At 39.2% G+C, this 26,843-nt stretch overlaps 1 protein-coding gene and 1 long non-coding RNA gene across 13 annotated transcripts in view; one reads left to right on the top strand and one right to left on the bottom strand.

Moving 5' to 3' along the window:
• The window catches only part of cacna1g (calcium voltage-gated channel subunit alpha1 G), a 403,744-nt gene that overhangs the window by 171,163 nt on the left and 205,738 nt on the right, over window positions 1-26,843 (bottom strand). For all 11 annotated transcript variants that reach the window (XM_062970561.1, XM_062970564.1, XM_062970559.1 and 8 more), the window contains exons 5-9: window positions 23,669-23,828; window positions 18,783-19,074; window positions 17,611-17,703; window positions 12,403-13,192; window positions 10,110-10,471 (exon numbers count right to left, since the gene is read on the bottom strand). In XM_062970561.1, the coding sequence (XP_062826631.1) occupies window positions 10,110-10,471; window positions 12,403-13,192; window positions 17,611-17,703; window positions 18,783-19,074; window positions 23,669-23,828 (1,697 nt within the window). The remainder of the gene's footprint in view (window positions 1-10,109; window positions 10,472-12,402; window positions 13,193-17,610; window positions 17,704-18,782; window positions 19,075-23,668; window positions 23,829-26,843) is intronic.
• Window positions 1-26,843, top strand: part of LOC134296236 (uncharacterized) — a 56,853-nt gene that overhangs the window by 23,728 nt on the left and 6,282 nt on the right. The window contains exon 3 of one of the 2 annotated variants that reach the window (XR_010002853.1): window positions 25,312-25,505. This is a non-coding gene — a long non-coding RNA (uncharacterized LOC134296236). Of the gene's footprint in view, window positions 1-25,311; window positions 25,774-26,843 lie in introns of those variants that run through there. The other variant, XR_010002852.1, reaches the window with a different exon arrangement.

The following is a 26,843-nucleotide window of genomic DNA, read 5'->3' on the forward strand; positions in this document are numbered from 1 at the left end:
CCTCTTCATGCAACCGAGATGCCCAATGTTTTACCTGGATGCTCAGTGCTGGTCTGTTGCAGACAAAGGCTCCTTGCATCTTAAGCATCCCTGTGCATAAAGTACTACTGTTACAGGACTAGCCCATATTTTTACAAAGAAAGAAAATCTTGAATTCTTCTGTTGATCTACCAGTTTCTTATTCATTTTGCAAGCACGTTTTCTTTACATCTAGGCGCACAGATGGAGTGGTTATTAGGTTTAAATGTTACTTAGTGAGAACTTTCCAACATTCGTATAGCACCTGCTCAAGACGCTTGCTGTTTGGTGCACTAAGGATTAAGCATTAAAACTCTTAAATGGGCTTACAAAGTGCATCAAAAAAGGTTATGCTGGTATTTTGCAAACTGAGTGTGCACATTAACTATCATTTAGTGTCAAGCATCCTTTGTAGAGGTTTTGCTGCTGTTAGAAATGCCCTTCTATTAAATTACTTTTTTCTAGTCTTTTGAACAATAGCTTACCAGCAGTAGTTCACAACTCCTGCTGTATTAAATCCATATATTTCATCCTTCCTGCTCATCTTCCTCCTTTTTATGAGTGACAGTGAAGGAACTACCTATTTTTTAAGCAAGGAGGTATCTGGCTGTATAGTTCCTAAAGTCCTGCTTATGGGCCTAACTTGATTTGATAGACATGCTTGAAATCAAACAGTTCAGTAATCAAAGAAAGCCTGTAGCCGGGGAGGGGGGGGGGGCGTTAAGGATCCCCCCCCCCGAAATGTTTCAGGTTAAAAAAAACCTGTTTTACTTATGAAGTTTAACTGGTTAATCAATTCATGAGTAAAGCAGTTTTTTCAAACCTGAAATGGTTTTTTTTGGGGGGGGGAGGGAGGGTTGAACCCTTAACCCCTCCCCCTCATTGGCTACAGGCCTGAATCAAGGGTAACTAAAATGAATGATAGAGGTAAAGCTTTAGTAAGACAGAAAAGTAATGTAGGGCCCTTCCATCCAACCATATAACCCAAAATATCAAGGCAGAAAATCCCACAATATCTGCTTTGAACTGGATTATCTGAGTCCACACTACCACATATTCCAATTCAAAGGAGATAATGTGGGGTTTTATTCAGCTGTGTGGAAGGGGCCGTAGATATCTGTTGCAGAAAACCAGTGCTCAGAAACCAATGTCTTTTTTCAAATGCAGCAAGCAGTTATTTGAGCTTGCCTTCCACCTTTTTGTTTGGCTGATGTTTTCTGCTTTTGATTGATGTGTGGGGGCTAGTCCTGCAACATTCTTTAAACTGCATGTCTTTTTACTATTTGTCTTCCCCTGCGATGATAATGATAACTATTTCGGTAATAATTATTCCCTCCCCATCCCACTGCAGGTTGTTTCTTCAGGACCCTAATTAATCTCTTTGCTTACTTATTTGAGATTAAACTGGAAATGACTGGTTTATTTGCTGCTTTTTACAGTTTCTTCCTATTACCAGGTTGTTTGCCCTAATGGGATCTCTGCCATATATCCAATAATGTTTCATCCAATCTCTAGGGTACTATTGGAGGCTAGTTTTAGCTCTGGCTGAAATAACTGTGTCATCAGATCAATTGATTCTCAGCATGGTAGGAGTTTCTGTGTTCCAAATAATTGGTGAGGTCAAGGTCCTTTAGCTCTCTGAGAGGCAGAGCTGCTGAATGTTATGTAGACTGATGTGTAGGATGTCAGGGATATCAGTGCTCTTCCATAGATGATACAGAGAGCAAGCATACCATTAATTCCCGTTGCATGGGCCTGGGCATTGTGGATCAATACAGCTGCATCTAAATGCATTTATGTTTCCTTCTGCTAATATAACTCTTGCATTTCTTTCTCAGTAAGATACATCCTCATTTTAAAAACAGGTAGCAAATCTAAAATGTGAGTGAAATCTGCTACTGACTTCTATTAATATCAAACCCCCAATTTCTTCTTATTATAAAACCTGTTTAAGGATGGCTTATGTGACGCCTTAAGCAATTATGACAGGTCCTTCTGCTGAATAGCTAACTTCCTAAAAATGAATGTACTGAGATGTTCCTCTTTTTAATGTTTTTCTTGCAGGCTGTTCATGACTCATTAGTGACATACTCAGAAATAATGGGCAATACTTTCTAAAATGCTTCCCAAAATGTATCAGACCTGGGTGCTAGAAGAGCTTTGGAAACAATAGCATGCGTTCAATGGCATCTTATTCTTTTTCATCATCATTACAGTATAAATTATTTACATAGTGCCATCAACACACGTGACACTTCATAATTAAAACAACAACAAATAGTGGGCATTGCCAAAATACAGTATAATATAAACCAAAATGACAAATACATTTAATCAAATCCAAAATCTAAAAACAAAGAAGTTTTTTAAAAAAATAATAATAACAGAGGAAAGAGCAGGCTGCAAATATGCAGAGAGGCAAGTCCAAGAAATGGCACAAAAAGTGAAAAAGGACAAAGCAGAGCCAAGGAAGAGGAAACTTTTGGTTGAGTAAGAAACCTAGAGTTCCTAGAAAGCAGATCTTGAGCAGGCTGGTAAAAAGAAGAATGGGTTGAAAGATAGGGAGGGGTAGCTAGGTTATGGAGGGCTTTGAACATGATCACAACTCTTATACTGAATCTTAGAATGGGTAAGCAATTAAAAGATACCAAAAATGGGGTAGCACAATCAAAACAATTGGTCAAGAAGAGAATTTTCACAGCCTAATGTTAAAGGGAAACCACAGGACTATGGTGAGATAATGGAAAACCAATTGAAAGACTAATTAATCAAGATGGGAAATGACCAAGACATGAATTAAGGTCTCACTAGAAGATTTTGACAACACCTAAAGAAAAAATCAGCATGATCTTGGCACAGTGTGAGAAACAAAAGACACTGTAGAAGAAACTGCATATTGAAAAGGGGACAAAAATATCAAGAGTTGAAAATAAAAGCTGAGTTAAGTAAACAAAAACATCTGAATCTGAGAAACCAACCATGTTGACTTTAATGGGGGGGGGGGGGGAGAGAGCCTTCCAACAGATAGGGCAGCTAAAGAAAAGATATTATGGGCAGGAACCCAGGATTCAGTGAGACCATGAAGGTCAAAAGATCTGGAAAGAAATACATCATGAATAGGAGGAGCTTTGGGAGCAGTTGAGTGCCAGCTTCACAAGGAACAAGGAAATGGAAGCATACTTGGAAGTAGCAACTGCATTTATCTCTTATGTGTTTTGATAAGGTGCTTGTAATTATTATTTGATCACCCTTGAAGAGGCTCAACCATACAAGAGTCTTGGTTCTCCAATGTTGCATGGTTATTTGAGGTCTCTAGCACCTGTGTCTCCCTGTTCCAGAGTCCACAGCCAGAGCTGTGAATGCTGTTCTAAGGATCCACCTCATTTGCTCCCAAAGCATGCTTGGTCTTTCAGAACAATAATGTTAACACCTTACAATAATTACCTACATGATGATGGGTATCAAATGAGTATCAGCACAAACTCCTAACAGCACATTTCTGAAAGTTGTTAATAAATTTGAGATAAAACACAGACTTGCTGCTGAACAGGAGGGAAGCCTCAAGAATTACACCTTTGTAAATTCCAGTATGGCCATCTGCTCCTCACCGATTCCTGTATGAAAGTTCTCAATCATCCACCAGGTTTCATATTATTTATTTTATTTATTTACTGTATTTATATTCTGCCCATCTTACCCCAAAGGGGACTCAGGGTGGATCACAATGTACACATACAAGGCAAACATTCAATGCCATATGAACATAGAGACAAAAGCAATTTAACCTTCTCCAGCTTCCAGTTTCCTGAGGGGATGCTCGATTCCGGCCACAAGGGGAGCAGCTGCTTCATCATCCACTGTGATGCCGACTTCCTCATTCCAAACATTGGTGGACGATTTTTTAAAGGTGTCGTAAATTAGTTAAATGAGCCTCCCCACATATAAGTGGTACCTAAATTTCCTACTTGATAGATGCAACTATCTTTTGGGTTGCTTAGGTCAACAATGAGAAGGGCTATTTTTTATTTTAATGGTCGGGTGCTCACTCCACCACAGGCTGGCCTCGAACTCATGACCTCTTGGTCATAGTGATTTATTGCAGCTGGCTACTAACCAGCCTGCGCCACAGCCCGGCCCCATATGTCCTGAATGTCCTGAATGTTCTGATGTAGCCCTCAACTTGAAAGATATATTTAAAAGCATTTAAAATATGTACTTAAAGATGACATATAATGAAAAGCATGGGACAGGACAGGGAGCTAGCACAAATGACAAGAATCTAACAGCACCTTAGACTAACAAGTTTTATTGTCATAAAGATTTTGTGAACTGCAGCCCACATAGGCCTGTGCTAGAGAAACCTGTTAGTCTTTCTGGTGACACTGGGTTCTTTTTTGTTGTTTAGAAGCATGTGTTTACAGGAAAACATGTTATACAATTTGTACTGAAAGACAAATGTTTGTGTGGATTAAAACTTACAACCTCCTGAGCAATTCAGAAACTGTGTGGAACAGATCTGTAAGCAAATGCACGCAAAAATGGCACAGACTAAGAAGAGACGATGCTACCCATTCTTAGAAATTTAATTTGTAATAGGCATCTGCATTAGTCTCTATGTTGTACCATTAGCATCAATGGTTCAGAAAACAGAGAGGAAGTGATAATGAACCATTTGCCCATCAGTCAATTTCACTTCCTCTCTGTTTTCTGAACTTAGGTTTGTTTTGGCTTGGTTCTGGTCAATTTTATGAAAATAAAAGTACACACAAATTATATGCATTTCTCATGTATGTATTAAGGGATTTTTTTTACTAATGCATGCTCTTGTATATTATGTATTTTTATTGTGATTTCTATTGTGCATAGTTTTGTTCACCTTCTTCTTGTTCACATTTTTCTACATAATTTGTTTTGAATTAATGTTTTGGATGGGAACCATTATGCAAAGTGCAAAGTCTGATATGCATTTCAATTTCGTTACTTGAGTGTACGATCTAGATTATGTGCACTGGCTTGAAAATGTGGAGAAAAGGAAGTGCAACCACATTGTCTCTTACCAGCTTAATATTGTCTGGTCAACCCGAATTGAGGGCACATGATTGTCAATGCTCATGGCAGCTATCATGATTTCTGTTTCTTGTGATGCAAACCACTACTATTTAGTATTACAATTGTGATGGCTTAACACCAGCATCTGAGATGGCAAATTCTTCAGCTTCGTATAACTGACAAAGCCAAGATCTTGTATGTGTGTGGAATTGCCCAAGGCCATAAATATGCATTAAGAAAGCAAGAAAGCCTAATATAAAAACTAATAAAGTCAAGTGCTTTAAAGAGCCTTCATTTGTTTTTAAACAACTCAACAATGAAGATACATTTAGCAAAACTGATTTGTTTGCTCTTAAGTTTAAGAGGAAAGGTCACATTCACCATTTATAATCGCAGCAGAAAGACCAGAGCCATCAATTCTCAACTCTAATTCCCTATCTCATAACTGTCAGATTATGAAACTGCACACTGTAAGCCGCAGGAGTTTACAGAAAAAAACACATCTTCTTCTCTTCTGCCACTTTAATCAGATGAATGAATAAAATGGGATTCAACATCCACTATTCACTAAGAGAGTTTGGGGGGAAACTGGGACATTACACTCTCTATAATGATACTATTATTTTTTTAAAGCCAGCACTTAGAAACTCAAAAAATACTCATTTAACAACTTGCCTGAGCCCAAGATTCCTCCCAGCATAATATCCCCCAAGGTTCATCACATAGTCATCTTTTGTCCACATTCTTAGGCACACCATACTAAAGGAGCTAACCCCCAAAAGGCCTCTGTCCCTCTGAAATGGCCTTCTTATGGTGAAAACAACATATCATCACTCTGAGCAAAATACCTTGGCCATTATTGCTATCTCCTTTGTGCAATGTTGCTAGTCAATTTATTTTGCATGGAAGAGGGATAACAGGAAGGAAGAGGAGTGGTGCTGTGTTCCCACTGCAGGAAGCAATAGCCAACTTATACAGAGATGACATTTCCACCTGTGCTTTCAACGATCAAAACTGTAGAGTGTGAACTTTGCATCAGGTTTTCTAGTTTCCCTCAGGCTCCAAAGAAATGATATTCTTGGTATTATTCTTGAAAGAATTAATACATTTCTGAAGCAATCAGTCAATCCTTCTTTTGACTATGGAGATTTAGCTTGAGTAAGGTCACCAAATGAAGGTCAAGCAGCATGTGGGAGATGTGTGTGGTAGGCCAAAAGAGTGTCTCTCCATTTAAGGCATAATGAAAACAAAGGTTACTCAGCCACATTGCATTAAGGTTTCCAGAAACATGTTGGCTCGAAGGGACACATTTAGCACACCAAGTGTGCCTCAGCCCCCACAATGTAGAGCCACTGAGGCGTTAATATACCAGAATGGCATCAGGATTAGCAATTCCACCTGCAGAATTTAGTTGGCAACTACCAATCTGACACAGAAAGCTAGCTGCAAAAAATAGAATTGAGGTAACTGTGCACAGCAGCATCAAATGCCTCGGAACAAAACAAAACTAGGAATGAAGTAATTTTTTTAAAAAAAGTAAGACAATTTGGCCTTGCACGTCATCCTTCACTAATGTAATACATTGGATGGCACCTCCCATCATTCCCAGCCAAGATAACCATTGCAGTCCAACATGTCTGGAAGTCCCAATATGTTCAGAATGGCATGCTTTCTACCATGCCTGCCTATGAGGAAAATTCAGTGAATTTTTCTCATAGCACAAGTGAATTGTTGGCCACACAAAACAAGCACAGTACAGGCAGTCCCCAAGTTACAAACAAGATAGGTTCTGTAGGTTTGTTCTTTAGTTGAATTTGTTTGTAAGTCAGAACAGGTAAATTTTTAAAAATTAGCTCCAACCAAATACATACATATACATATACAGTAGAGTCTCACTTATCCAACACTCGCTTATCCAACGTTTTGGATTATCCAACGCATTTTTGTAGTCAATGTTTTCAATACATCGTGATATTTTGGTGCTAAATTCGTAAATACAGTAATTACTACATAGCATTACTGTGTATTGAACTACTTTTTCTTTAAAATTTGTATAACATGATGTTTTGATGCTTAATTTGTAAAATCATAGCCTAATTTGATGTTTAATAGGCTTTTTCCTAATCTCTCCTTATTATCCAACATATTTGCTTATCCAATGTTCTGCTGGCCCGTTTATATTGGATAAGGGAGACTCTACTGTACATACATGGACACACACACACACACACACATGCTTCAGATAGCATAGGGAAGGGCTAACACCCCTGTGGTGTTTGTTTTGCTGTCCATGCTCCTGTTGAGAAGATTTCACCTCACTTTCTGTCCCTGTAATAATTGGATTTTGGAAAAAAAAAATGGCTCATTGTGAAAACAAGGATTGGTGAGAAAGCTTCAGCAGAAATACCTTTTCCCCATGATAACTCTTTCAGAAGTGAATTTCCCTTCTGAGGGGAAGATTTCCCTCACATCTTGTTGTTTCACCCCCACTCTTAACTATGAGTCATTTGTAAGTCAGATGGTTGTAACTTGGGGATGCCTGTACAAGTTTAGTTTTCTGAAACCCTCTGTAGTGTAAGAGCAAGCTACATATTACTTGCAGAGGTGTGCAACTTAGTTTCTTTTTTATTTAATGGACAGAATACCGGGATATTTTGAATGGACAACTGGACAGGGAGCTATTGAGAAGGTGCATGATTCCCAGTGACTGCATCTATCTTTTTCTGCTTTCTACAATGTCCTTATTTATCTTTGCATTGTATCATAATATTCTGAAATGTTGGGAAGTTGATATTCTGGGTCACACATTGGCCTGGGAAGTTCACATTAGGTTTTGCTCCCACAAAAATACAAACCAAATTAATTTTGGATAAGGGATACTTAGCCTGTATTTCTCATTGCAGCAATCATTTATAGAATATAGGCATTTTTGTTGGAAAGCTAAGATTGCCACTCGCATATTTTGTAATCTGCAAAACGGCCTCCGTAAAGACATGAAAAGCTCTTACTTCCCCAAATTCTGGTTTCTAAAGCCAGTGCCCCCAATCCAGGAAGTTGAGTCTGATAACCAATACTTAAATGACGCATTTAGAAATCTCAGCAGGACCCAAATTAACATTGGCAGATATTACATGATGTACATTTGACAGATCTACTACAATGAGGGAATCAGATCCATCTTTGGACCTCTTTTCCTCAATGAAGAAGAGGCTTAGAATATATGTGCTCAAGCATCTTGAATTTGTAATAGACATGAGACCAGGTTGGTGGCACCTATTTTCAGGTTTTTTTTGAACTTACAATTCTGAGACCCTTACCAATGCAATGAATCTATTGAAAAATTGCAGTACACTCTACAAATCAAATTTACTGAAAATTTAGGAATTTGATCAGGAAACAACAGAAAATAAATGTGACATTGGGGGGTGTGGTATCAAGTTTGACAGAACTAGGAGGAAATGTCTTTGATTCATCCTTTTAGAAGGAACAGCCCTGACACAAACCTATGGAAATCTGAGCATGTTTCACACCACATGCGCCACTTGACAGTAACAGAATGCAGTTAGTGTGAATATTTTTGATTTTGGTCATACAAACTGCTTGTTCCATCAAACATACTTCTAAGTAACTATATTTCCCACAAAATGATTGACTTGAGCAAAGACAGCTTTAAGTGGGAGAAGATACCATCAAATCAGCCAAATTATATGACAAAGACTGCTATTAAAAAGCGAATAAAAAGAGAAAAATCAAAGCGTGCACTTACAGTACTGACTTTATGTTACAGTTTGCATATTTCATGATATGTTGTTTGCAAGGTAGCTATTACAAAATCAAATATAAATGATTGATTAACATAAGCAAATAGTCTTAAGGCATGTGGTAGATTAATGGAAATCTGCTACTATTTCTGTAACATTAAAACTTGCAAACTTTCTGTTTCGCTTACCAGAGTGTCATCCACATCAGTAAGGCTGGGAATTCTTTTATAAATTTATTTACAGTATTTATATTCCGCCCTTCTCACTCCGAAGAGGACTCAGGGTGGATTACAACGCACATATATATGGTAAACATTCAATGCCATCAGACAAACAATATACAGTATAGACACACACACAGGCAATTTAACATTTCCAGCTTCATGAGAGTATGCTTGATTCCGGCCACAGGGATTGCTGCTGCTTACCATTCACTAGTGACACTAATCTACTTTAGGGTTTAGTCTGAACTTAAAAGAAAATAGCCAAAGTGCTGATGTTGCTTTGTGGATAGTAATCAGTATCTTGGATAGCTCTTGTAATGTTCAAATACAAACTCAGAATTATTTCAGTGCCCCACTTAGATATTCTCAGCTGCCATAATCACCTCCTGTGCCTTCTGTATCAGCTGCCATCTTGTCACTGCAGTGACAACCCAGCAAACAAGTAAAGGACAAAGGAAAAGATGGTTCTCTCCTCCACTTTGCTTTCAGATGCTAACCAGCCACCATTGATAATGCGTCCAAATCTCTTACTGCACCCAGAAGCAGCAAGCTAGAGACACAGCATGCATAGCTTGATCTGCCAGCATCATGTTGCAGCTCGCTCACTGCTTTATCTACCGGCTGCCTTCAAACATCCATTACTACAGGCAGACATGTCTTCCACTGGCTTACAGTAGCACTGACCCTGACTGTTACCAAACATACCAGACCATGCTTCACACATCCATGCCTTATCTCACTCCAAACCAACAAGAGTAACCATATGATATTCAGTAGTGCTGACCTGCACACTAGCCAGCATACAAAGTGCTCCCTCAGGATCTGCCAGCTTTGTTGCCCTTGCAACTCTGCAGCCTCATTTCATGGCAGAGAGAACAAACACCACTAAGCAAAGTAAGGCATAACAAAGGGGGGCATCATTAATCAAGGCTGTACAGTATGAATCCCATTCTTGGAGCTACAAGTCAAACCAGGAGGGAGTTATGAGGCCAACAACTGGGGCTTGTCTACTGTAGTCAGAATATAACCACCAAAGTATGGTTGAGATTTTGCTTACCTGCTCATGATACTCAATCCCCATACTGAGAGTATTGATCAGGATAGCTATCATGATTCCACGGCCAAAGTACTTGCTGTCTACAATTTTCCGAAATGTCTCACAAACCACCTTCCAGAAGGCCAGAAGCTTTAAAGTATTTTTCCCCTGGGTTTTCCACCGCTGAGGGTCCCTCTGATCACTGTAGTGAGCATCTTGGGTAAATTCATAGACTCCATCGCTGTCTGAATCGCCTGTCTCATTGTCTGTCTGCTCTGGTTTGTTTGCCAAGGTCTTCATGCAGTATGGACAGCTTTCTGGGCTACAAATATTGTCAGACTTCCCACATTGGCTGGAAATTTTGCAGGAACTTTGGTAAGGACCTGAAAGGAAATCAAAATACACTCATTCAATTCAGCAGAATTCCAACCTGAAAAGGGCATGACCCAACTGTAGCAATTTCCATGCAAAAGCTTAGCATTTCCTTCGCTTTATTTTTTTAAAGCATCAGACCAATCAGAAAATTCTTCACACATTTCTCATTTACCTTAATTAGAACCACATTTGACTTATGTTTGAACCTGAACCAAATTTCAGAAATATGCTCTAATACTTTTGTGATATCTTGATTCTAACAGCAATTTCCCCTAAAGATGGAAATACCTGGCACTGCTTATTATCATACTTTAACACAGTAAAACATATGGAGATTTACAGTTTTGAAGATATGTAGCGTTTCACTTTGAGGTTCAGCCCACATCTCTGAAAGCGTTTGTGTATCTCTGTCCATCTGTGTGTGTACAAATGATACACTGCCAAGAATTCAGAGCTGCCTCATTGTAGACTTTATCACACAAGGCTGTTTGTTGCAACCATCATGTTGTTAAAGCAAACAGAAACACAGCAATACTGAAAATTTCAGCTTCACATTCCCTCTTTACTAGCACTTCGATGGTGCCTTGTTTATTATTGTTCCTGCTAATACTGTTCCTCACAATGCTGCTGACCCCACTTTCCTATATAGCACATTCATACTTTTAAAAAAAGTTTCACCATATCTGTGCAGTTGTGTAAACGGTGGGAAGAGAATCACGCTCACGGAAGCTACTTGGAATACTGCAGTTTCACCAGGAGAAGCCATTGCACACGATTTCAGCAGCACTACAGTGGCATTATTTGGGATATTGGCTCCCCCCATTAATATGGAAAAACACTAAAAAAATTATATGAACACAAAACTCCTGTCTATCTGGTCCTTCAGTTAAAGAGAAAGTAGTCAGCTTCTTTGCCACTTGGAATATGAAGCTATACTAATTAGTGACTACACTGAAACCGGCCAGCTACCATGCTCCCGCTGTGCACTCATTATTCAATATTAATTGAAGCTTCCCCTGAAACACTATTTGGAAGTCATTGCTTGCAATGGATGATCCTATTTTACAGATGCCTGCCCTCAAGCTCTCCAAGAGACAATGAGGCTAGAGGAAACTCCTGCTGGCACTGGCTATAATACAAGGATGAGCTGTAGGTCCTCTCCCACCCCCCTGGACTAAGTTTTTGGATTCCACAAAAAAAAAAAAAAGGTCTGAAATACCCTGTTGGTATGGATGGCATTTCATCTACATTTGAAGGCCTCTTGTCCACCCAACTCCCAGGTTTAAAAAAGCATTTTATTGCCCCAAAATACCCTCTAAAGTATTTCCATCACGTTTTGGGCTTTCCTAAGGCCATTTAGGCCCAGAAGAAGCTATTTTTGAAACACAAAATGAACAGGGAGGGATATATCACTACTTATTTTAAAAGTGTTTATCCTCAGCCCGAAACAGTTCAAGAAGCCCCCAAAACATGGTGAAGATGCCCTCCTGTCCCTAAAAGGTGTTTGGGGCATTTGGGATGGTTGTGGCAATAGACTGTGAGAGTGTTTGGTTCTCCAAGATCTATTGGTTAAAGTGGCCTCTCCAGAGTTGTCGACCTCTGCTGTAATAGAATGAGGTGGTAGTTTCCAAAGCACAATTTGAACCAAGTTACAATGTCAATGTCACATGAGAGCAAAAAAGCAATGGACAAAAAAGCCCCAACATAATCTACAATTAATAACTAATTTATAAATCAGTGTATTTTTATTCTTTATAGTGATGGATGATTGCATCATAGTTCTGAATGGAGGACAAAATGGATCATTCAGGTATCACCTTACTTGAACCACATATTTTATCAATGTTTGTTCCAGCTGAACAGAAAAATAGGGAAATTAGCAGTTCTCCCTTCCACCACAAAGGTCATGTAAGATCTGCAACCCAACCTTAACACTTACCAGTACTCTGAGTCTCTAGCAGTTTCTGCATTGAACTGTAAGGTCCTGGAGGGATGTTAAGGCTCATCAATGTGCTCATCCCGGGGTTCAGCGTGGGCTCTCCTAAGCCTTTTAGCAGCTCTTGGGAAGTACTTGGGTGCACTGTAGGGTAGACCTTGCTACCAACCACAGTCCTGGGAAGCACCTCTGGCCCAGGCAAGCTGAGACCAGGCTGAGAGAGAGATGATCTGCAGTGAATTGGCTCAAAATGACAGTCAGCATGGTAGATGCTGTGAACAGATTCAGCATTGCTGGAAGCAGCATGGGGATTGGCTGTGAGAGGGATCATCAGTCTGTTGGCACCATTGTGAAGTGAGCTAGTGTCAACATCGCTGATTTCAGGACTGGCACGTGGCGCCTGTAGGCTTCCATTGCCCAGGTGATAGTGGTGATGGTGGTGGTGGTGATGGTGAATGAGATGGTGGACTGATGGTCTTTTTTGTGGTCGATGCTTGCACGGCTGTCTCTCTGCACTACTCCTGATTGCTGGACTAGAGAGCAACCCCATCTTCACACCTGTTGTTCGGTACATTTCTACCACCTGTTTGCTGGCCTTTCGAAGGATGTAGACAAGATATTTGAGGAGTTCATCATAGCAACTTCCTGGTTCTGAAAAACTGGCCAAAGTGCTTGCATTGGAGTGGTGGCGGATTCGCTGCTCCTTCATCAATTGACTCTCACGTTGTTTAGTCTCTGAGAACTGAGTTGCAATGACAACTAAGCAGAGATTTATCATAAAGAAGGAGCCCACCTAAAAGGAGAGAAAGAGATTGATTAGTCTGATCCCTAAGGAAGAAATGGGACAAAACCGAGAGAGTGCAAAGCCTCCCTTGTTGCAATCAGGAGCATACTGATGTCCTTAGGTCTTAAAGAAACACCCAGAAAGTGCATGGGTGTCTGAAAATGCTACTTCAGAAATTGTCTCATCACTAAGGTTGCTTTCACACGGTTTAAAAGGTAGCTCTTAGCTCATTCCAAGTTGGGGGAGGGCATCCACTGCCCTCAGTGAGCAGTGCTATACAGACACTATAATCTAGCATGGAAGTGGATTTTAAACACACTGGCTTCGTTGTGCAGTGCCTACAAAAACAGCCCAGAAATCAGTTTGAAGCTGGAATGGTTGCCACAGTATCTGATGATTGCAGTTCGGATCTAAACCCAGGAACTACAGTATCTGCAGCTAGACTGATCACTAGAAGAGGCAGGGGTTTTTTTAAACCAGTCCACTGAGATCCATGTCTGTTTGGAATCATCCTGGTTTTGGGTCCAGAAAGGAATATATACTGATTAGCTGCAGTGCATTATATGGTTTGTTCCAGACTTTCTGGTGAGTTTTTTAAACATGATGTTTCTGGCTTGATCAGTGCTATAGCACACATTGAGGGTGTATATTCTGTGGACACCTCGTCCTCGAGCTAGCTTTGAACTACATTATAGCGTTTGTGTAGAACCGCTCTATTAGTCATCCAGGGCCATTCCCTGTCCTGCTTTTCCTTTTTCCACATCAAACCTGCCCGAGCTCTTTACCCAAGGGACTCTTATTCCTCAGCTCCACAAATGACATCACAGCCAAGAAGAACAGGGATTTACTTTGATTTAAAAGGGTTTCTCTAATTTTTGCTTCTTGGAAGTCAATGCTTGTAATTATCACAATTCAGAAGTATTAACAAAAATTCATTTGAAATCTTTTCGTGACAAATTTTCCCTTGCAGAAAGGTTGGCAGCTTTTGTGCACAGATCTTTTCCTTTCTTAACTGCAATTGTGAGATGTTGCTATCCAACAACAACAGCTGTTTGCAGCCAAAGATTTGATAATTTACTTTGAAACAAGCTTTTCATTAGGATGCATTTTCAGATCAGGATCATTATTCAGTCTGAATGTTTTGAAAAGAAGCCAATAACTAGGCCTTCTCTCCTGGCTACCTTAAACCAATAGTTATGCTATCCATTCATGCCATCTCGGTTGTATGAAGATGCCGATTCATCTTCCTTGGGATTATTTTCTTTCAGATGCTCTGAGCAGGAAGTTGCAGAGCTAAATGATATGCCACTGAGAAGGAAAAGAAAGGACTTACCATATACCAGCTGCAATCAGCTTAAATGTGGACCTGTTGGGTAGTTACCACCAAAGCATCTAGTTTACTTAAGACAGTGTAGCCAAGCTCTGACTAGAAGGATTCTGCCCTGGCAACAAAGCTTTCCTTCATTCTCCAAGTTTCTATTATTACAGTAATTGTAATTCTGAATTGTAATTGTAATTCTGAAGGTTTCAGTGAAACCTTCAGAGATACAGTTCAGGCATCCAAGGAAACAGGATGAGCAAAGCGGCTAAGGTAATGGAAACACAAAAATAGCTGAGTTCTAAGTATGAATATTTTAATGTCTCACTGCTTGCAATGCTAGAAACTTGAGGACTGATGAAAGATTCACCCCCCCCCAAAAAAAAGGTACAGTAGAGTCTCACTTATCCAACACTCGCTTATCCAACGTTCTGGATTATCCAACACATTTTTGTTGTCAATGTTTTCAATACATCGGGATATTTTGGTGCTAAATTCGTAAATACAGTAATTACTACATAGCATTACTGTGTATTGAACTACTTTTTCTGTCAAATTTGTTGTATAACATGATGTTTTGGTGCTTAATTTGTAAAATCATAACCTAATTTGATGTTTAATAGGCTTTTCCTTAATCTCTCCTTATTATCCAACATATTCGCTTATCCAACATTCTGCCGGCCCGTTTACGTTGGATAAGCGAGACACTACTGTCCATCCCTGGAATCCCTACTCAACATAAAGTCTGACCTCAGCTATACACACTCTGAGATATCACTGCAGGACTGTTTTGAATATGAGAAGCAATTGCAGCTGTTGGCTCCCATCTCAGCAGGGCAGTAAATCCTCTTTAGGGTTTAATCAAACTTTAAATGAGCTATTCAAAGTGTGTTGAACCCAGTTTGGAAAACTGTCAGCCCTTTGGATATCTCCTTTAAAATTAAGTGTTGACATTGATGGAAAGCTGTGTACACATTAGTTGCATCCTTCTCCTTCTCACTGCTCTCTGAGAATATTTAGGTTACGCACAAAAGTAATAGATACCCACAAATGTAGTGATTGCTTTAGCAATGTTCAGTTAACAAGTATAACGTAAGAACTCATATAGCATAAAATACAATATGTTCAGAATTCACAATTGTAATAAACATAATCCATACATCAACATATAGAATATATATTGTTGAGGGATCTACTGTGACCTACTTGCTCTTCAGCACAATGAACTGATTGAATAAGTGAACAATTATATACAGAACATATATTGTTGAGCTACAGTCATTTTTGATGTATGGATTATGTTTATTACAATTGTGAATTCTGAACATATTGTATTTTATGCTATATGAGTTCTTACGTTATACTTGTTAACTGAACATTGCTAAAGCAATCACTACATTTGTGGGTATCTATTACTTTTGTGCATAACCAGGAACCCATTTACTTAATATTTAGGTTACACCACACGCAGCCCACTGCCATGTTTGGGTAGGGAGCAGTGAAAGTTGCAATTTTTCCTCTGATGTTTCAGTCTCACCTGACCCCCTGACCTCAACCAAGAAAGTGTAGCTTGCTTCTTTTTCTTTGCTAATGGCTTGCTAAATCTTGCTAAATCTCCATTGCGGGCTGAGGAGCCAATGATTACTAAGCATGTTCCCCACTTGCATATACTTAAAGCATTCTCTCCACGACCCACAGCAATACAGAATGAAGCAAAGCACTAGCTGTAAAGGGCCAACTACTCTAGTCTATGAAGTGTAAATTCATCAATTCCCAATTAACCTTAACATATCACAATACTAAATGGCTCCAGAAACTGCTCTTTTTGACAAAGCACAAAAAACAGCATCAAGAGAAAGGAGGGGGAAAGAGAGAGCAGTATTTGTGGAAGCCTGTACATATGTGCTTGTGTGTCTGTATGTGTAAAGGCTTGGATATGTATGTGCAGGAGGCTGTATTTGAGTCTTTTTTCTCTGTATGCATAAAAACGAGGAAGAAAGGAGGAGGAAAAATGTGAAGGAGTTTTCTGTCAGAGCAGGTGTTTTCTTATGGAGAAGTGAGGGAGGGAACTGTGTGTCTCTTCTGTAGAGAAATGACTGTGTGTGTGCATGTGCGGGTTTTCTGGAAGCAGAGTGCCTTCTCCTGCCCTTATAATAGCAATCTAACCTCTTTCAACATTACCACTTGCCATACCACTACCCTCTTCCTTCCCTGCAAATACATGTTCTATATATATTTTACGAATAATGATGCAAGAGTTAAATTTTAGTGGTTTTTAAAAAAAAAGTATATACACTGTAAGGAAACTGTAGAACTTGCCTAAAGCCACAACAAAACTATGTCTTGTCAATAGACTTTCTTTAGCGTCAAAGCTAAAGCTAGACCAGACTATCTTCATTTGTTACTGTAGGTCAAAACAGAGTTTCTTCTAATACCAGGCATATGCTGTATTGTACAATGGGATCTTTTTCCCCCCGCAAAGGGGTGATTGAGAACTAGAATCAATAACATCTTGTTTTGAAAAAAATCCTTAAGAGCTATAAACCACTTTGAATCCTGGGCTGGTAGAAAGGTGGGATATAAATAACATAACATAAAGAGATGTTCCCAGTTTCTCAAGTCACTCCTCACACACGCACACACGCACGCACACACACACACAAAGAGACAGCTTCCCCACTGAAGTGTAGTGAAATGGCCAAAGGTAATCCATGCAGTCTTCAGGGAAGAGATATATTCTGTTATTGATGTTTTCTGTTATTGATGTTTTTAAAAGATGTTTTTAAAGATGTTTTTAAATTGTTAGATTTTAGCCTGTTCTTGTAAGCCGCACCGAGCCCTAGGGGAGTGGCGGTATATACGTTTGAATAATAAATAAATAAATAAATAAATAAATAAATAAATATTTAGGAGGAAAAGAAATTAGATGGGAGGAAATGGAATGAGCTGAGGCTGGATTTCTCCAGGGTCCCTTGGGGAGTTGCCTGTCCAAATCTAAAGCATACTTTTTGATGCATCTTCTTTGCAAACACACCTCTAGCACAATTTTCTTTCTCCATGGCATCTATTAATGCCCTTGTTTGCTACAAAGACTGGAGCAATAACTCACAATGATCAGGAGAATGAAATAGATGAAGTTGTAGAAGGAATGAGCATCCATGACGAAGTACATGATATCTACCCAGCCCTCCAGAGTGATGACCTGCATTAAAGAAGAAAGAAAATGAAGTCATCGTCTAGGTTCTCCTATTAGGTCTACTGAGGACAAGAATTTGCTGCAGACACCCAAAAGGACACACCAGTTCACAGAATTTCATTTTATTTTGAGTTAACGTTAAGAAGAGAGGCAAGAAAACAACAGCAGCAGTGACAACAACAAAAGAAGAGCACAGAACGATCAAATCATTCTTCCTCTAATTTGATTATGTCTCTGGGACCATTAGTGCAGAACAACTAAAGGACAAGCTCATTATTTAATGAAAAATGGACACATCGTTATATAGCATAAGATGTGTGCACATAACGTCCGGAAAATAGCATCTGTCCTTAAATTGGAAGAAGATATACCGTGTTTCCCTGAAAATAAGACAGTGTCTTATATTAATTTTTGCTCCCAAAGGTGTGCTAGGTCTTACTTTCAGGGGATGTCTTATTTTTCCATGAAGAAGAATTCACATTTATTGTTGAACAAAAAAACGAACATTTATTATATACTGTACAGTAGTTGTCATCACAAACCAGCATAACCAGACCAACTGTGAATCCTATCAAGAATTTCTTGTTACTACCAATATTTCCATGTACAACACTCTATGGTATGTACATTTACCGATCCTGCATGCTTTGGTGTTCTGTTCATTGGGCATGCTTCCAAACAAAAGCTTTGCTAGGTCTTACTTTTGGGGGAGGCCTTATATTTAGCAATTCAGCAAAACCTCTACTAGGTCTTATTTTCTGGGGATGTCTTATTTTAGGGGAAACGGTACCAATTTCATTATTCTTTCTAAGTCATCTCTTAAACCTATTAATATAAGCTAAAAAAATAAATCTCCAGGAATCAAGGTTGTGTTTAAATCAAGAAAGCAATAAAATCAAATGTTAGGTATGTACTGGTATTTCCTATAGTCATAGGGCCATAGGAAAAATAGCAAGCAATAGGTGATCTAAACTAATGATTTGTCTTCCTTTTATCAAACATGATTTTAAAATTACTCCCTTTCATAATAACTGATGAACAGTCTATTGACCAAATAAATTTGGAATTTAAGTCACAATGTTCACCTGAAATATTGCGATCCATGCATAACCAATGTTATCAAAATTGATGGCTCCTTTGAAAGGATTGTGCTCCCCAGCTGAACAGTTTGTGTAATACTGGTTCCAGTTGACACAAGAGGTGTTAGTGGTGTCGTTGTAGGAGTAATAGTCCAGGGTGCACTCCAGCCCTTCCTCTCTGCGTATTGGGATGCTGCGGCAATAACGCATGCCATTCTCTCGTGGCTGAGAGCAGATGAAAGGGCTTTCGTCTTCATTCTCCGTCTGGTAGTAGGGCTCCAAGTCTAGCATGTAAGGGCTTAAAGAGAGCAGTTGGACGGCAGGTTACACAAACAGGATCATGTTGGAAACACAGTAAACAATCAACGTGCATTATTTTCTCTATATAGTACAGTCCCTGCATCCTTGTGGGATATGTCCCCTGACTTTGTGTAGATATGAAAAAACTGGATAATAGCCCTTTTGAAATGATGAATTTCCAGCTCAAGAATACTGTAGAGATGCACCGGAGGACCTACAAAATGCCTAGAGAGGACATATTTTGTCAGACATGGATAAATGAAAGCACAGATGCAGGGGTCGTACTACATTACAAGAAACCAGGGGCACGTTAACAGTGATGTTTAGCAGGCAGCTGATGAAAAACAAAAAGAGAAAGTTACCTTTTCATGTCACTACCAGAGTAACCTGTGAAACTTGTGGACCCAAGAGGTCACAGGGGCCAATAGGGTAATTGAGTTCAGGCAAAGCAATTAGGCACATTAATTGAGGATCAGGGCATTTTAATTGCCTGGGAGTGCAATTTCATTTTTCAGACTTCTTTAAACTGCTTACATTTTGAAGTTCAGAATGAATGTCAGATAACACATCACTCCTACAGGGTTTATACAAGGGTAAAAACCCAGTTTTGTTTGAACTTCTAGGAGCGGGATATTGGAATAGATGGACCAAACTGACTGACCCCAGTATAGCAATTATTACATCCTTGAGGTTGCATAAAACAACTAAGTCATTTGAGGGAAAGCAGAACCCAGAAAAGATCTGGAGAGTTACATAACGATTAGTCAGTGAAACAGAAAACATTCCAAGAGTCTGGTCTTTAGGAACTTGGCCTTAAGTGCTCAGGACCGAAAGTGAATTAGGAAGCCCATGAACATTCCTTGCCATCAGCAGCTAAAGTGAGAAGGAGAGGAGCACAAACAAGCAAGACATGGTCAGTTCTGACTTTTTCTAAATACTTTATACATTCAAACCTTGAATGGCTATTTGGCTGAAAACACTGATATCTTAAAAATGATATCTTCAAAAAGTTGTCTTTTAAAAAAAGTTGCCCTTATTTATGTCTTATATAGATTACTTAAATGCCAGTCTCCTGCTCCTAAGATCAAGGTAGTCATATAATCTATACACAATGTGTAAGCTGACTCCCCCGCCACATCTTTAATATTATCAATGTGCATTTTAATATAGTGATATATTTGGATGAATGACTTTTTTAAAGGGACAGACTGAAAAAAAGGCAGGAAGGAAAAGAAACCCCCAAATAATTATAGGGATTCAGAGTCTGCACAACTTGTGATTTCATAGTGGCTATATGTTCTCCTTGATCACTGAAAGAATCTCCTTGTCTAAATGGGTTCCAGCCACTGTGAAGTGGTTAGAGGGGCAGAAACAGTGGATAATAGTTAGCCCTATTGTAATTATGAATTTCCTTGTCAGGATTGGTTGATGTGATTTTTGGTGCTGGTTAGTTGCCAGGTCCAGGTCTACTAAAAGCTTACACTCAATGCCAGCGCTGATCAGCGTGTCAATCAAATGCCTCTTACCCTTTGCCCTCCTTAAGACAGCCTTACCCTGATGGGTTTTTGTTTTGTTTTCTTACATGATGCTGAATAAGATCTTGGCCAAGATGTCTCTAAAAATGCTACCACTGTTTTGCAAATATCTTCACATGATAGGCACCTTTTCAGAGGATTTTCTTGGGAAAAGAAGCTGAGATAAAAGCTTGCCCTGATATTAAAAAAAGAGGAAGCGTTGGAAATTAGCATCATTCCACTTCAGCTAATGGCTTCTACCTGAAAGACAGTAAGGCTCACAGGAATGCTTGCAAAGCTATATTTAAGACTGGTTCAAGCAAGTTAATTCCTGTAGTACTGCTTTTAATGCTATTCTAAGCCTAGTTAAACCCCAGATATCCTGGTTCAATTAAACAGCACTCAGACCAGTAGCTGTGTTGGATCCAATCAGGATTGATTAGCAATTTGTTTACTTTATTGCCAATTTGCCTAAAGGGATTTTCCATGTTAATGAAATCCCAGCTCCCCTTGCAGACAAAGGAAACCTTTAAAACATGTTACAAAACTTTGGAAAATAACACAATTTTATTGTGAAGGTTTTTTTTTAAATTGACTAATTGACTCCTTCTGGGGGCCAATTTGGGTCCCACTATGGGACAAAGGCAGCACACAGGTGAAATAAATACATAAACCTAAATCCAAAATAAAAAGTTGTTATTGTTCTGTTCCTTCAAGTAATTTCTGACTTAACTCAACCCTAAGGCATATAATGGGTTTTTTGGCAAAATTTATTGTGAGGGGATCTATATTTGCCTTCCTCTGACTAAGGCCACATCTACACTGCCATATAACATCCAGATTATCTGTTTTGAATTAGATTATATGGCAGTGTAGAGTCATATAATCCAATTCAAAGCAGATAATGCGGATTTTCTGTTTTGCTAATCTGGATTATATGGCAGTGTAGAAGGGGCCTAAGAGATTTGCCCAAAATCACCCAGTGGGTTTCCATGGCCAAGCCTGGAATTGAATTCTGGTCTCTCAGTGTTTAAGGTTCTACACCAATAGTTAAACCACTAAACCATGCTGACTTTGCCAGAGTAAATTCATCTTGTGTTAAACTGCACAGAAATCAATGTGATTTAAATTTGACTGACTTCTGCATCAGGATCAATATAAGTGAAATTTCTGGAAGGCCCTACAGTGCTATCTAAATGTATTCTTAATGTATCGTAATAAATATATTTAAAGCATTGTTTTTGTACATTACTTAGGAACATTGCCTACTAGCTAGATTAAGAATTCCTGACATAAAACACACAGTCATAAATCAATGAGGAAGTCTCTATGTACACTAAGGGTGTGCTTCATTATCTGATGCCAACACTATCAATAATGAATTATTTACATTTTTGTGGGATTTGTGTGTGCGTGTGCAGGAGATCAAAAATATTTTAAATTTTGCAGGGAAAGAACAAATATTAGTAATAGGGACAGTATATATTTTGTTGTTGCTGTGTGCCCTCAAGTCATTCCCAATTTATGAAGACTCTAAGGTGAACCCAGCACAAGTTTTTCTTGGCAAGATCTGTTCAGAGAGGGCTTGACTTTATCTTCTTCTGAGACTGAGAATGTGAGACTTTTCAAGGCCACCCAGTGGGTTTCATGGCTGAGTGGGGAGTCAAACTGTGGTCTCCAGAATCATAGCCCAACACTCAAACTACTACACCATGCTGGCTCTTACAAAATGTTAACATACAAATGTGAATAAGATTTATTCATAATCTGTCCAAAGGTTTTGGATATCTGAAGTGCCCAGTTGGGGCTTCTTTCCTCCATCAGGACGAATGCTTTGAAAAAGCTTTACTGGACAATTCAGAGCTCCCAAGGCTTTAGCTCAGGGATTGGGAACCTTTAGCCCATGAACTGACTTCCATTTTTGAATCTACCCTGTATAGTTTGTAAGTCCTGTCCCATGATTCACAGCCCTCTTCTCAAAGCCTTCCCTTGGAGCTGGCAGAAGAGCATCTCTCAACTAGGTTTGCCAGAGTGAAAACTGGAGCGGGCTTCTGTATATTGAATAGTTGTGTAGAAGAGAGAATATCAGTAAATGTTTCTTGTTATCGGGCTGCATGACAACCAACACCTGCTGAAATTCCCTCTTCTACACAACCATTAGTACAGTCCTCTCTGTTTTATGCTTTGGCAACTCATCTCTTGGCCCTCCAGGTCTTCTGGACTTCTGTTCCCAAAATTCCAGATAGTTGGCCAAGCTGTCCCCAAAGACCTGACTGACCAAAGGTTAAGAACCACTATAGAGGATTTCAGGGATGGTTAATCTTTAGTTTGCAAGACAAGCTGAGTGCACCAACAGTCTTCACCTGGCAAAGGAAGCATTAGTGGAGATCTCTCCCCCATCCCCATGAAGCCCAATCCCAAAGCCTTGCCACCTTCAAATGGTTTTAATAGTGACTCCTTTCAAGCTTCAAGGCTGTTAGCTTTGCTGACTTCAACACAAGCTTACTCATATAGAAGCTTGTGTGTACTGTGCTTAAAATTGCTTCTTTAAGGATTCATGTGCACTGTAGAATTAATGCACCACTTTGGCGTACTTGTGAAAGTTACTCTCTTTTTTATCTACATGCTATACTGCTTTCATGGCTTTTATCTGATTTCATGCTTGTGTTACTCACATCTAAATTTGCCTTTTCCTGTTTTATTTGAACCTGTCCTAAAAATATTATACATGTCCAACTAGTTCTGTAGTGCCTATTGTGACTGGCAGGAAGTCTTCCAGTTCCTGGCATAGATATTTCCATCATCTGCTACTTGGTAGTCATCAAAAGTGGCACAAGGGTACAATGCAAAAAATTAAATAAAAATTAAGTGTGACCGCCTGTCCACATTGTCTCTTCTCATTTCTGTGTGGGCTGCACATCCTGTGCACGGCCTGCAGTCCATCACACTTGCCATATGAGCATGCAAAAAATACACTCAAGCTCAGGTATGGGAGTTCTGTGGCTTATTGAACTGAATATTTTCTTACAGAGAAACTCCCACTTCTATGCACATACAGTGTAATTTACTCATACTTACAAACTGAAGTTTTCTGGTAGGAAGCAACGATTCCTGAGCAGTCCTGCCCAAAGCTGGACTCCAACAATGCCAAAGATGAAGAAAACAAAAAAACATAGAAGAAGCACGTTCCCCAACATAGGAAGGGTGTCCAAAAGCAGCGTGACCAAAATGCGCATACCTGAAGAGAGCAAAGATAGAACAACTTTTAAGGGGAAAGAAGGGCACGTTCTCTGGGGAACTCTGGCCATCTGGTTCAGCCACTGGAGTAACATCTCCAGTATCTCCCAATTAAGGAAGCATCTGAACTATCAACAGCCGGCAGCTGTAACTGAAAGGAGCTCGGAGAACTGGGCAAAAGGTCAGAATAAGCTTCATCCTGGTCAAAGTTCATTTCTGGATCAGGTTCAGAAGCCAAAGGTGGTTGGGGTATGACACTTTTCTTTTATTTTTTTTTGTTGAGGATAGTGTTTTAATTCAGTCTTCTTTGTCAATGTTCTTGGCTTCAGTCCAGATTTAATCTGATTCCCAGTCAATTAAGACTAATAATGTAAATCTTTTTTCATATTTTAAAATTCACAAGATGTTCTTCAGGTTGTATTTTGGCACAATTATTGATTTTCAGTTCTTCTTTTACTTGAATAATTTCTGGTATTAGCCATTCATGATCTATGCCACAACCTGCACCTGATCTTGTTTTTACAGGATTGTGTTGTTGTTGTTCTGTGTGTGTCAAGATGTGTCCAATCCACTCCAGGCAATACAGCCTTGATTTTTGTTGTCAGGGATGGGGGTGGCATCCTTTAGTTATGTCCCTTCAAATAATTTCTGACTCAAGGTGACCCCGGGTGCATCTCCACTGTAAGATTTATGCAGTTTGACACCATGTAAATTGTTCATGGGGCAATACTATGGAATCTTGGTTTTTAGTTTGGTGTGGCACCAGCCCTCTTGGGCAGAGAAGGCTAAAGAACTTGTAAAAGTACAGCTCCCAGGATTCCATAGCATTGAGCCATGGCAGATGAAGTGGTGTCAAATAACATTAATTCTACAGTGTAAATGCACCCCTCTTCTTTCACCTTTGCAGTTAGTTGGAGCATAAACTTTGATTATTGTTATAGTGATGGTTCCCCCAAAGTCTTATTTATATTATCTGATTGGACTTTGCATGACATCCATTGTTTTTGCTACATTTCTCCTCACTATTAAAACCAGCCCCATTTTGGGTTAGATTTTTGTTTCCTACGTAATTATTTGAATGAAAATCTTCCATTCTTGTCCACTGTGGTTTGCTCAAACTGAGTTTTTCAATATTTATATGTTCTACCTTCCTTCCTTACAATATCTAGTTTGTAATTCATGTTTCCCACATTCCAGTTCCCATAATTGGTATTGTGCAGCTTTAGACCTTCACATCTGAGGCCATCAACTGCTGAATGTTAACTTGATACAGCTGAACTCATACTCGTGCTACTCGTATGTATTTTTTGTTCATCCCCAGTAGCTTGTTGAATGCTTTTAGAAGTGGGAATCTCACCTGCTGACCCTATCTCTTGTTTCAATTTGGATTGTCTTATCATAGGGTTTTCAAGGCTGAAGTCTTCTGGAGTGGTTGCACAGTGCTAATAAATATTTGTTATGGTATCACTGCTGTTGTCTTTCAGAGATCCTCCACTGATGTCACCTCTATTGCTGCTTCCCAGAAACTCTTTGGAACATTTAGTTTGGCTCCTCAGTCAAAACACCTGGCACAGAAGACCCTACTAGCAGCACTGCTAACATCATCACAACCTCTTGGTGAACAAGAACATCCAGACCCACTATCATGAGCCTATTCTTCAACTGCAGGGGTTGATAGGTAAAACTTCATCAGATGAAATGTTTGTTGATGTCTTGTGTTAATTCTGGAAAAATTAATCTGTGAGATCTTATCTGTCATGAATCTGTAAAGGCTGCAGAATTCCTGTTACAAGAAAGCTAGCAACTCTAAAATCTGAATTCCCCTTTATTCACTGCTGTTTTTGCCAGCACTTATGTCACAGAACTTCTCTATTGCCTTCTTTTCCAACATTATTCACATGCTGTAGCTTTATTGTGTATGTAGAAATAAACAAAACTCCTCTCTCCTTCCTAATTCTTCTTTGCTCATTTAAATCCCTTCTCCTCTAATACACAGAAGTTTATAAGACAGTTAATTCACACAAGGTCAAGAACATGCAGTTCTCTAACTTATGATACTTGGATAAAAAAATCATTCAGTATCTCTGTAATACTCGGTCTATCTGTCTTTCTCTCTTACACTTGTCTCTTTTCTTCCTTACTTTGTTCCACTACCAAGTAGCACATATTTATCTTGGTTAAAGAAACATTTGATGCAATGTCTTTTACATCAGTTTTTGCTGTTATACCTCAACAATGTTTTGCTTTCTTATATCATTAAGTGTTAGCTCTTACTTGCCTCCCTAAATAACAAACTAGGGACCTGTTTTCTATGAACACACACAGACCACTTCCAGCGTTTTCCTAACTGACCTGCATTAGCTCCCTACATTTGTTATTGATTCAGCTTTGTTCCTTGCCTTGCTTCCTTATGTCGCTTTGCTGCATGAGAGCAGAGATACATTACTCAGTGTTTGAAAAATACATTAAGTGAATTACATCCACTGTTAGACAGTGGCAGATAAATTCAGTCATTCATCAGTTGTGTTATGGGGAGAAAATTACAATGTGAGATTCTCGAGCCATGAAACGATAAAAACAACAAAAACAACAACAGGGAACATCCTGTCAAATTAAGTTAAATTCAACGGGATGAGAAAAAGCAAATACAGCTGAGGCATTTCCGACTTTTGACAGATGGATCAAGGTCTGAATACCTCCTGTTGTCAAGGTAACTGGCTAATTTGACAAGATAGGGTTTTTTGCGGGGAGGGGGGAGGAGGGAGTATCACTTAGAACTCATTACTGGAAATCCTTGCGACTACATATACTCTTAAAAAGAAAGGGCAGAACTGAGGCCCTGTATTTATATTTGGGTCAGTTGATTGCTGCCAATCCAACATACCACATTTCACCTTGTAAGTAGAGCTTTATTGGGATCTGAGGTTTTCTTATTATATTGATATGACTAAGGGCCCTTCCAGACAAGCCCATATCCTGGGGCCCAAATGATGCCTCAGGTAAAACCAAATTAATC

This window comes from Anolis carolinensis, chromosome 2, assembly GCF_035594765.1.
Source record: "Anolis carolinensis isolate JA03-04 chromosome 2, rAnoCar3.1.pri, whole genome shotgun sequence".
Classification (NCBI taxonomy): Eukaryota; Metazoa; Chordata; class Lepidosauria; order Squamata; family Dactyloidae; genus Anolis; species Anolis carolinensis.